This window comes from Lithobates pipiens, unplaced genomic scaffold (genome assembly GCF_037356315.1).
Source record: "Lithobates pipiens isolate NorthernLeopardFrog02 unplaced genomic scaffold, aLitPip1_a1.2 Scaffold_22, whole genome shotgun sequence".
NCBI classification, from domain to species: domain Eukaryota; kingdom Metazoa; phylum Chordata; class Amphibia; order Anura; family Ranidae; genus Lithobates; species Lithobates pipiens.
Window position 1 is genome coordinate 53,306,160 of NW_027507784.1, and position 12,789 is coordinate 53,318,948.

At 37.1% G+C, this 12,789-nt stretch overlaps 1 protein-coding gene across 1 annotated transcript; it reads right to left on the reverse strand.

Moving 5' to 3' along the window:
- Positions 1 to 225: 225 nt before the first annotated feature.
- TBR1 (T-box brain transcription factor 1) lies at positions 226 to 9,518 on the reverse strand. Its single transcript, XM_077447588.1, is given in 7 exon segments — positions 226 to 1,887; positions 1,890 to 2,686; positions 4,256 to 4,317; positions 5,907 to 6,065; positions 6,537 to 6,658; positions 6,926 to 7,080; positions 8,792 to 9,518. Coding segments are annotated over 7 exon segments (2,022 nt in total). The 5' UTR covers positions 9,487 to 9,518; the 3' UTR covers positions 226 to 1,855.
- Between the last annotated feature and the right edge of the window lie 3,271 nt (positions 9,519 to 12,789).

Sequence of the window (12,789 nt, forward strand, 5' to 3'; positions counted from 1 at the left end):
CTAATATTTGTTGGTAATATTTTTTTTTTTTTTGTAGCTTTGCTACATTTATTTGGTATGTATTTAATAGCCTATTAGAACAGCCTATTTATTTAATAGCCCATTCTGCATACAATCATTAGCTTACACTAAATGAATAGACTGGCATAAGAAAAATCCTGTTGAAATCATGTTATCAGTTCAAGAAAAGGTAAAACGCCAGTTTAGAAAGCATTTCAGTTTTTTTGTTCTGGGTTTATTTTAGTTGTCGAAATACAGACAATACAAACAAGCGATACATATCTAGGCAAAACAGTTTCTTCAAACGTATGGAACTCACAGACAAAAAAAAATGAATAACTGAATGAGGAAATGAAGCAAAAATAAATGGGAAATAAATATTTACAGAACTTTTGCTAAACATATTACATTAAAATATTATTTTCTTAGAAAGGAGAACCCAGTAGGTAAACAAATAGAATCTAGAGAAAACTCAATTTCTCTTTTCCAATGTTAACAGATTTTGAATATAATATTTTAGAGCTGTATAAAATAAACAAAAATGTTTCCCCGCAAAGCATAATTGTGCGGGTTACTTTTGCTTACATGTGGAACAAAATAAATAAAATATAAAAAATAAAAAATAAATGCAACTAGACTATAATTTCAAGACATCTATTTAATAGAAAAAAAAGACATTTTGTTGCCCTAGAATGCATAAATATACAATTCACATTTTGTTTTCACTACACTATGTCACCAGCAGTTCAGAAACTTAAAGTTATTGGATAATAATTTGCCATAAAATAGTGAATTAAAAAAGAACACGAAAATGTTAATTTAAAAAGCAGGGAAGAAAAAAAAACTACTGCATTTGAATAAAAGAAAAGAATCTGTGGTTATAAAATGTGTTTGGCAACGTCCTGCATTTGGCACAATAAATAAAATAATTAAAGGAAAATAAATTAAGCTTTCTATGGTTATTGAGTGATATGGTATTGCCTGTAAACCATAAATATGACACAATTGTTGTGCAAGTCCTATCGGAAACTGTGGACATACAATACTTATGTGAGCTGTGCAAACGAGTTCATGGGTTTTATTAATTTTTTCCCCAGTGCCATGGTTATTGTAAAAGAGTTAAATAAATACATAACTAAATAAAATGACTTTTTTTTTTTTTTAGCTGTGCTGGCGACTTCACAAAAGTTACAAAATGACAGTCATTTGGGAGGATAATTGTAAGTTTGTTGAACATTCCTACCATGAATGGTAATGGCCATGGGAGGAAGCGCTGTATAGGGTTGGTGTTCAGAGCAGGCAACCTCCTAAGACTTGCTACAGAGGAATAAACCATGAGCAGGCAGCGGAGGAGGCTGAAGTTCATCCAAGTTGCTGCAAAAAAAGTCGATGGTTCTTCAAGGTACTGAACCTATGATGTCCATAGAGCTGAACCCACCGCTGTCCGCGGTGCTGAAACTGCTGCTGCTGTCCGCGGTGCTGAAACTGCTGCTGCTGTCCGCTGTGCTGAAACTGAGGCTGCTGTCCGCGGTGCTGAACTGCCGCGGCTGTCCGCGGAGCTGAATTATTCCTATAGTTGATGCCTATGGCGTGACTTGTGCTGCAGTGCAGATGACCATGGAGATAAGTGGGGGGAAACTAGAATTATAGCTGAGGTGTCAGTGCTGTTACTCAATAGAGTGTTCTTAACGTGGCAAGCAAACGGTCTGTGGCCGGTGGTCAACGCTTTCTGCTCAATGCAGAACCCATTCTATGACATAGATGAAGTATCTGCAAGTCCTAAGACATTGGCCAAGAACTCGGTCATTGGAAAGTCCTCAAGGTAGCAGACCTTGTCTGAGAGACAGTGAAGGGTTTAGGTATGAGTGTAGAAGCCATAGTAGCCAAGGTGGCACAGTTCTTTTCACAGTCCCTAGTGGGCAGAACTTCACTTTTTAGGGGCGAGGAACTGCCAGACACTGCCGGGTCGGAGGGGGAGAGCCGCCTTCTCTTGGCCTGCTCATAAATTCCGGAGTCGGAGGAGTCCATAGATTTGATTGAGGGTGGTGTCTCAATCCAGCTGGAGTCGGATAGGTCTTTGGGTTTGGTGTCCTCACCTAAGGGAGACCTATCTGCGGCTAAGCTGTCGGTGTCGTCTGCCCCAGACAGATAGGGGTTTGCAGCGCCTACCCTGGCCCCTGGGGCCCAACAGGAGAGAACAGAGCCCGTCTTGGTGCAATACTGTGGCGGGCTCCGCGCTCCCCACCCTGTAGGATCGCTGTAGTAGCCAAGAGGACGCCCAGCGCAACCTGCCGTCGGCAAGGGAAGTGCCTTAACTCCCGCCGCCGCGTAAGACAACAGCGTGGCGGCATTGCCGGCAAAGTCTGTGGCGGTGTCATAAGCAGAAGCAGTGGTGAAGTCCAACCTGTTATTAGCCGGGGTAACAAACCAGCGCTGAGGAGAGGGGGCCCCAGGGTCCTCACCTTGCTGAGGGGACAGTAAACCATTAGTATGGGGGACACTGCGATCTGTCCCTGGTCCTGGTATCGACCCCGGGGGGTGAAATCGGGACTTGGCATAGTTGGTGACAAACTGGTCTTGCAGAAACGAGCTGGCCATGGCGTAACGAGCACCGGGCACTATCTGGGACCTGGGAGAATCATTAGGTGATGGAGTGAGCCGGTCTAGATCACAGCCAGTGTAGATCCTGCAAAGCAAGACGTAAAATCTGTAAAGCAGCCAAATAAATTTCATAGTCATAGCTGTTATACTAACAGTTTAAGTTTGGGAATTGTTCTGAAAGTATTTAAATTTTAAAGAAGGGAAGGGAGGGAGGGAGGAAAGAAAGAAAAAAGAATAGAAAAGAAAAGGAAAGCAAAGGGGGGACAAGAAAGAAAGAAAGAAAGAAAGAAAGAAAGAAAGAAAGAAAGAAAGAAAGAAAGAAAGAAAGAAAGAAAGAAAGAAAGAAAGAAAGAAAGAAAGAAAGAAAGAAAGAAAGAAAGAAAGAAAGAAAGAAAGAGGGGGCAGAGAGGGAGACAGAAAAGAAAGGTAAGAAAAGAAAATGTAGAGAGAAGAGAACGTTATGAGTCTACACACTTTGGGATTTTATGTAATATAAAATGTATATATACAGCTACATTATACCTATGACTTTCTATATTTAGGAATAAAATAAACGTAAGAACGTCGAATCGTTAGAATGGATACTGTAATTGAACAGTGTACAATATCTATTGACAACATTGAGTTTTTGAATAATGAGATAAATAAAAAAGTCGACGACTTGGTTTATATCTAGGCTATAACATGAATGTAGTCTTTATTTTCCTTCAAACAACATGAATGTATGTAATTTTTGAACTTTTTTTGTAATTGTCCAGGAGAAATCATTTATGCTGCTATGCACTATGCAGAATATGTAATAAGTATAGTGAACAATAAAACACACACAAAAAAATAGTATATAAATAAACTATTGATACAGAGCTTGGGCATTGTCTGTACCTAATTATCTGTGAACTCAAGATAAACATCAAAAAGTGTAGTAAATGTATCCAAGTCCTAAACTGCAACAAATTTTAACAAAAATATCAATCTTGTAACCATAACATTATATTCCAATAGTGTCCATTACTCCTCTTTCAAGTTATAACTATCTTATGTATCCTCTACTACCTGTGAACCATAGTACTATGATTGTTTCAACCAGTATACATTCTAGCGCAAGTAGAAGAGGTAGTTGTTTTTTTTATTTTTAGTTCAGGTATCCTCAGCATCTAATCATAGAGGCTTGTATTTGGTGTTATTATATAATAATGAACTGCTATACTACTTATTTAACAAGGCCTGACCACCAAGGAGGTTAAATATATCAAGCAGGACATACAGGCATGCCCAAACAACTCGTCTAGAATTGCTACTTTAGTAAATCGGTAGTATACCAGATGGTAAATAAGAACCTTTTCACACTAATGGTTGATTGATAACAGGTTGAACTCATAAAAAAATGTTAAACTGTGCTTTAAAGTAATAGTGGCTACAATCAGCATGTTTTTGTTAAATATAAATATATATATATATATATATATATATATATATATATATATATATATATATATATATATATATATTATGCAACTGGAACTAAATATATCCGAGATACTTTAAAAAAAGTTCATGAAATAATTTAACATACATGTAGTTTACATGACATATGCAGTATCTAAGATAAAGTCATAGAATACCATTAGTTCCTTATTTTTCGTTCTATACTTACGTGTCATAGTTATCTCGAAATCCTTTGGCAAAGGGGTTATGGTCAATTTTGAGTTGAGTGATCTGACAAAAGAAAACGGAACTTGAATATATTTCAGCAACATCATAAGTAAATTCTAACTTAAATTATGCAGATGGAACTCTATGACTAGTTCTATCTGTGCTTTGAGTTGGACACTCGGATAATACAGCTTTCTAAAGCTGTATTCTTATAGCTTCTAAAGCAATGAACAGATGTTCAATACCAGTTTATCTGGTTCAAATGATTTCCAAAATATATTCAATCCCTGGACTGGACATAAGATTGTAATAAACAACTTTAACAAATGAGCCCCCATTGTTTCCAAACTATCTTCCGACAAGAAGGAAATCTCTACTTTTAACACAATAAACAAGACTCTGGCCACCACAATTAAACCGAGCAAATATATTATATAAAATGAAATATACAACCACTTTGACCTTTCTACAAATCCAATCTAGAAAACATTGAAGTTCTAATTAATGAGTGTGACCTGCTTGTACAAGCTTCTGTCAACCAACATGCCTTTATGGAAGTACAACTCAGAATGAAAAAAAAAAGAACATATAATATAGATAGATTGCTGAGTTTTGTTTTACTGTAGTCATTATTACATGGATCGGCCTAGGGCAATTATATCAGGATGGATTTATATCAGTGTGATTATATATATATATATATATATATATATATATATATAGAGAGAGAGAGAGAGAGAGAGAGAGAGAGAGAGAGAGAGAGAGAGAGTGTGTGTGTGTGTGTGTGTGTGTGTGTGTGTGTGTGTATATATATATATATATATATATAAAATAGAGGGAGAATATGTTTAATATATGCACACACACATATATATGTGTGTGTGTATATATATATATATATATATATATATATATATATATACACTCGCTCTCTCTCTCTCTCTCTCTCTCTCTATATATATATATATATATATATATATATATATATATATATATATATATATATATATATATATATATATTATAGAGGGAGAATATGTTTAATATATGCACACACACATATATATATAATTTTTTTTTTACTATATTAATGTATGATTATTATTATTACTATTGTAATTATTGGGTAAGATCTTTATTTTTATCTATCTATCTATCTATCTATCTATCTACTTGTCTATACACACACACACATTGTTTTTCATTATCCACACAACCGATCAAAGATACTAATACCAAAAAATGTATATAAAAAACAAGAAGAAGAAATTATCCATATAATCATAGATAATAATAATAATAATAATAATAATTACACTTGTATTATAATAGATTATTGTTATTATTATTATTGTTATTATTATTATTATTATTATTATTATGTGTTAATGATGGTATGGATCGGATTTTATTATTGTTTATATATTTTTAGGTAGTAATATTAGCAAATATATTATATGTTATTGTTGCTATTATTGTTTATTTTTGTAATCGATGCCTGTTATTACAACCCGATTATTTTTGTAGACGTAATCGTGTACAGATGGTCATCTTGTATTATTGTTGTTATTAAGATTGTTGTTATTGACACCAATGATTTATATGATGCCCCTACATACAATATATTCTGATAAGGAGAAAGGGGTATTTACATCGGTGTTCTGGTAGGCAGTGACTGCGATGAATTGGGTCTCCGGGAATGTGAAGGTCTGCACTCTGCCAGGCTGGCTGGTATCCTCTGTGCCATCTTCATTCACTTCCACCACATGCAGCCGCGGCTGGTACTTGTGCAAAGACTGTAAGACGACCATCTGCCAAGGCAACATCAGAGACGGGTGATCAGGTGACATTGGGGCACAGATGCATTGCTGGCTGACTATGGATGTATATGGATCATGGGTTCTCTATCTGGATGGATATAAAGCTTTCTAGGGAAAGGCTCCCTCAGCCAGACACAAACATAGGAGGCAGCAGTCTCAGGGAAGCATGCACACCGACATGCACCACCATGGAGCAAGTCGTTTCTAATTTCAAGCGAATTTTCCAATCGCAGCAGCTCCTATAGTTTGCAGGGTAATTTATTCCAGGCTGATCTGCAAGTGTTGGAGATGGCTTATGCAGATGGCGTTCAATGACACACATGCTAAAAATATACTCCATGCTGGGCAGGCTGGGAGGAACTGACTACAAGGGCTGCACTGCTCTATCATTTACTGCTGGTGAGTAGAACTTCTAATACAAGAACCTCACAATACAGCCGCTAATTAGCAGATTCCACTAACCTGACCGGTGTTATTGGAAGCCCCCTTGTTATTAGTGAGTTTCATCTTTCCAAATGAGATCTCCTGTCTCATCCAATGGGCTCCTGTGTTGGGAGAGTCCGGATGCATGTACACCCTGTTACCTGTTACAAGACAAACAGACGGGTGCAAATTACACTTTCTGAAATTTGTAATCAACCTTATCATTAATCCTTTTATTCCACATACAAAGATTCCAAAATTTGCATATTATTATTTTTTTCCCCCCTCTAGCTTCTTTTTTCCCTCTATCATCTGCTCCTATGGCAAGGCTTTTTTTTTTCTTTTCAGATTACAAAAGACTCTAATTAATGTTTCTCACCTAAAAGAGTGTCAGAGACTAAAAAGGGAAAGTGTTAATTGGGACTCGCCTTGTACATTGGTGTCCGCCTTTCCACAAGGCACCCACTTGCCCCCTTGAAATCTCCAGTGATTGGGATCAGCCAGTATCACGTCTACAAAGATATTGTAGTGGGCTGTGGGGTCCAGGCCGGAGATGTTAAAACTCAGGAATGGGAACATGCGTCTAATGGATAGAAAAAAACAAAAAAAAAACAGGAAATTTACCTTAATAAAAATAAAAGTGTGGAAGATAAAACAATAAAAAGATACCATACAGAAAAAGTCTTTTTTTTTTTTTTTCAAATTATTTAGCAACACCAATTATAATAATTACAAATATTATACTACTACTAATAATAATAGGAATAATAATAATAATAATAATAATATGAATTATAATAGTAAACTAATACTACTAAGAGTAGTAGTAGTAGTAATAATAATATTAATAATAATAATAATAATAATATGAATTATTATAGTACACTAATACTACTAAGAGTAGTAATAATAATATGAATTATAATAGTACACTAATACTACTAAGAGTAGTAATAATAATAATAATAATAGCAATTATCATAGTACACTAATACTACTAAGAGTAGTAGTAGTAATAATAATAATAATAATAATGATAATAATAATAATACACTATTACTACTACAAATAGTAGTAGCAATAATAATAATAATAATAACAATAATAATAAATACTACTACTACTAATAATATTGATAATAATAATAATAATTTAGGGCAAATATTTACTCACAAACATTATTTTCAGCATTAAGTAATGTATTTTTTTTTTAGAAACTAGGTTTCCAAAAAACGCACACAACTACACAAAACTCCTGCAGAAGCAATGTTTTTTTAAGCCAGTGTGCATGGAGCCTAATAGGAAAAAAAAAAAGCTATCTATGTATACAGAGTAATCATTGCTGTTAAAACTAAAAAAAAAGAAAAGAAAAAAGAAAAAAATGCACACAAAGCAACATTATAACAGTAGTGTTAAAAAATACAGCAAAAACACACACACACACACACACACACACACACACACACACAAAAGTGAAAGACAAAAAAAAGGACACAAAGCAACATAATAACAGTAGTGTTAGAAAAAATACAGAAAAAACATAAAAAAAAGGAAACAAAAAGAAAACAAAACACACAAAGCAACATAACAACAGTAGTTTTAAAATGAAATACAGCAACAAAATCACAAAAACAACAGGAAAAAAAACAACACTAACAATAAAAAAGCAAACAAAGCAACATAATAACAGTAGTGTTAAAAAAATACAGCAAAAAACGCACACACACACAAAAAAAAGAAACCAACAACAAGGCTAACGACAAAAAAAGCACACAAAGCAATATAATAACAGTAGTGTTAAAAAAATACAGCAAAACATCACACACAAAAAAAAAGAAAAAAAAAACAACACTAACTTACACTAACTTAATTACAGAGTAATCGTTGCTGTTAAAATAGCAAAAAAAAAAAAAATAGTAACAACAACAAAAAACACACAAAGCAACATAATAACAGTAGAGTTAAACAATGCATGAAAAATCACACATAATAACAAATAACAGTAATATTAACAATTAATAACAAAAACATGTATATAATTATAGTAATATAAGAAGATAATATGTATTTTCATTGTAGAAATAGTACGGTTAAATCCTCTCTTTCTGTATTTTTGCTTATAAATAAATCTATTGCATAAAACACTACAAAATAAAATAAGCAAAAATGTAAAAAAAAAAAAAAAAAAGCGGGGAAACATTTGTAAATAAAATATATAAAATTGTCCAGGGAGAAAGGACACCTGATCCAAATGTAGGGTGCAGGTCGGGGCACCCCCTGGGCACAGCACCCACCTTCCTTGCTTGGTGATGATCATCTCGGTCTGGTGCCGGTGGAATTTGAGCCATAGTGGCCGGTTGCAGAGGTAGACCTGTGCCTTGCCCGGTACCAGTCCAGGTTGGGCGGTGGAGAACTGGTAGAAAGGTGCCCCTTGATAGGAGTGCCCATACTGCTGGGTGTAGGGGTATCCGGTGCCAGGGTAGGCTTGTGGGGAAGAATTGCCAAGCAGGCTGTTGTAAGCTCCATTGGCGATGACTGAGTGGTGAGCCATGTATCTGCTGGGGCTTCCGATGGAGAAGGCTGGGTGAGCGGGTCCATGCTGGCTCGGGTAGGGGAACATGGTAGAAGTGGGAGCCGCGGCTGCAGAATGGGACTGAGTGGACTGAGGGAGGAGATAGCGATCTGCTGCTGATCCATCGAAATTATGACGAATCTCAGAAAGCCCATCCAAGACAGGAGACAGCTTACTCCTCTGGCCGTCCCCTGGTGCCTCCTTGGAGTCAGGGAAATTGTCTGGATCTGACTGATTCGTCATCCCCCTGCTCGTTTTTTTCAGAGGTGAACTTCTCTCCAGGTTGTCAGAAGTAGAGATAATGGGATGATCATGCAAAGCAAGCTCAGAAGTGCCCGGATGGGGGTAACTGGTGCTCACACTGAGGAATTTCTTGGAGAGCATGATAGAAGGAGAGATGCAATGATCCAGCTGCATAGCTAGCACCCAACTAACCCCACAGCCCCCTGTTATTGGAAAGCCCTTAAAAAAAAAAAAGGAAAAAAAAAAAAAAAAAAAAGAGGCACAGATCCAAGGGAACAATTAATGTCCTAGCCTAGCACTCTTCATCATTGCCTTGCCTCCCAGAGCTTTGTTCCACTTTTTTCTTTGGGCACAGATTGGCCAATTGACGATATGCAGCAATAAGACAACAGTCACTTCTGATCCTTCTGCACTGGAGGAGGATGAGACGCCTGCTGCCATTGGTTAGTTGCTGACAGTAATTTAATTAGATAGGCATTAATTAGGATAATCACCTGGCTCCTGGTCCCTGGGATGGCACATTGAGGGAAGAGTTTATGATGAGGATGATGGGGGGAGAGAAAGAGAGAGAGGAGGAAAAAAAAAAAAGAGGGTCTGTTTTTCTGTGTATTGGAAGATTTATGTCATATTTAGCATTTTAAATACTGTTTGTAAGGAAGAAGTGCTAAGAATTATCTCCATTTAGTGTGACACTGGTGCTTCTTCTTCATTTTCTCTGGGAGATCTGTTATGTTAGGGCTGGCTAGGTGCAAACTGTTAACATTTTATGCTGGCCGCACATACAAGGGGGGTTGATTTATTAAAGGCAAATAGACTGTTCTCTTAGCTAGGGAACTTGCACTTTGCAAGGGATTTATCCCCAGAGCTTAGTGAATGAGGTGAAGCTCTGCTGACGTTAACGTCCAATCGTGTGCTATTTTTATAATATACCTTGCATGTGATTGGTTCACTGAATTCTGGGAAAATTCCCCTGCAAGGTGGAACTTTCCTTGCAAAGGGAGCATCATATTTGCCCTCAGTAAATCAACCCTAAAAATGCAAATGGCCTGAGCAGCACCTGTGATTGCAAAGTGACATTAAATATCCTTGTTCTCAAAAATAATCCATACGCATCTACTACTTGAAGTGATATTACAGTGATGGTAAACAATCACGTTGTAAAACAACCCATTCCATTTAAAATAGAAATTAAAGGCAAAACATTTTTGTATAGATATATAAAAAAAAAATTATAAATACCTTCTTTTTTTTGCTTTTTTATAAGTAAGTGCATAGGCGTGCGCACAGGGTGTGCCAGGTGTGCCTGAGCATACTCTAATCACCCTGTGCAGTGCAGATCCCCCCTGCTTCCTGTCTCCCCCCTGCAGTATTGCCAGTTTCACTCCTCTCCTCTCAGGAGCAGGGAAGGGGCTGATAAATATTTCATTAACTGGCCCCTTCCTTTTCTGAATAAGCACAGTGAGTAATCCGTACCGATCACTCCTGTCTTTATTTTTAACTGAATCATAGTAAACTATGTTTACTGCAGGCTGCAAAGAAAGGGACTGGGGAATCTCTGTCTTCAGTTTCTTTCTCCACCTCAAAAGTGAGACATCAGCGGTCTGTTTAGACCTTTGATGGTTCACCAAAGCCCCATCGCGGGGGCGCCTAAAAAAAACTGTAAAAATCTTTTTTTTTTAAATAATATTGTAAAATATAATAAAAATAAAAACCTACAGACACCATCCACCGGCCTACTGACATCAATCTTTACTCTACTGACACCATCCACTGCACTGCTGATATACATTCATGTGTGTTTGTACTCTGGGGTGCATACTCTAAGGCAATAAGCTGTGTACACCAATGAGTAAGTGATCACATTCCCTCAGTTCTCAGCTGCGTAGGAGCTGGGGGAGGAAAAGCAGCAGTACACCAAGCTTCCCAGTGAATAGCCGTGCAGCAGGGGCACGTCAGGACAAGTCTGATCATTGGAGAAGAGCATACTGAGTTCCCAGCATACCTAGAGAACTGACCATGCTGTGCTCTTGCTTAGTGTGGTCAGTTTTTAATACCCTGTTTCCCCGAAAATAAGACCTAGCGTGATTGTCGGTGATGGCTGCAATATAAGCCCTACCCCCCAAATAAGCCCTAGTAGGTCTTATATTTAGGGTAGGGCTTATTTTCGGAGGAAACCGGGTAGGAAAGCAGAGGGGCAGGCCGGAACACCAGGGATTTCACACAAAGGAAGCAATATAAAGAAAACAGGATACTTTCTCATACAAGTACATGGTACAGCAGGCCCATATCAGGAATATGAAATGTTGGGGTAGCAAATTTAAAGTCTCACGTTTGTTTTTGTTTTTAATAATAAACATGTTATCAACTTACGCAGCAAAAAAAAAAAATGGAGATTTGGAGGGGGCTGAGAGCAATATAACTTACTTTTCTGAGTAAAGAATACATACTTTTAAACTGAGGTTTAGTGTCACTTTAAATTTCAATTGATAGCCAGCATGTGTGAATGATATAAGTGCTTATTATTGCATAAAAGGATTTTCCAGAATGCTGGAAGACTTTTGAGACCAAGTCCTATTACACAACAGAAAGGGGGATAATGATTCATTGAAACCACTGGGCACACATCAATTGTAGAGCAAAGTCTATAAAGATTCTAGTTCAGAAGTGTCAGAACCCATGAATCAGACTGAGACAGAAGTACAGTTAAATCACACTTGTTTAATAATAATAATAATAATTAAAAAAAAGGTAAACAGAGTAAACTTAGTCAACAAATAGCCAGAGTTCAGGAACCAGAATGGATAGTCAGACAAGCCAAAACATCAGGGAGCCAGAGATGGGCGTAGTAGAACAGCAAGCAGGATCTGGAGCCAGAAGGAATGTCAGCCAAGCAAGTCTTTAACAGGAATACAGGAGAGTGTCTCTAGAGATGTGACCAAGGCAAAGGCAGAGATCATCTGGGCTGGACGGGTTAAATAGGCAGGACTGACGAGCAGGATATCATCAACAGGTGAGTAACTGTGGAAAGATAGGAGCTGGAAATTAGCTGAAAGCTGAGTGGCCAGCTGAGCGAAGGAAGGGCTTAGCCCAGTCCTGACAGGAATGCAGAGGACGGTAGGTGATCTCTTGCAGTTCTTGGTGAGTGATCTGTTTGTCAATGAGTAGCTTTGAGGCGTCCAGATTGCTTGGGATCCACAACAGTGCCATAGGTGAGAGGTTGGCTGTCTGTCACCCTCACTGCAGCACTGCCATATGTGGCATGACATGTAAGGGGTCTATATAGTGGTTTTGTATATATGATTTTTCATTAGGTAAAGATCTTAATTTCTGATTGATTATTAATGAGGTAAATAGGTCATTGGCATGTTCCTTTTTTCATATTTACCAGGTTCCGCCAACAGGTGGAGTTATAAATATTGTTGACTGTAAGTTTTCTAAAGTAGTTTATGTGTGTGCTACAGGGAAAGTGTAATTTGG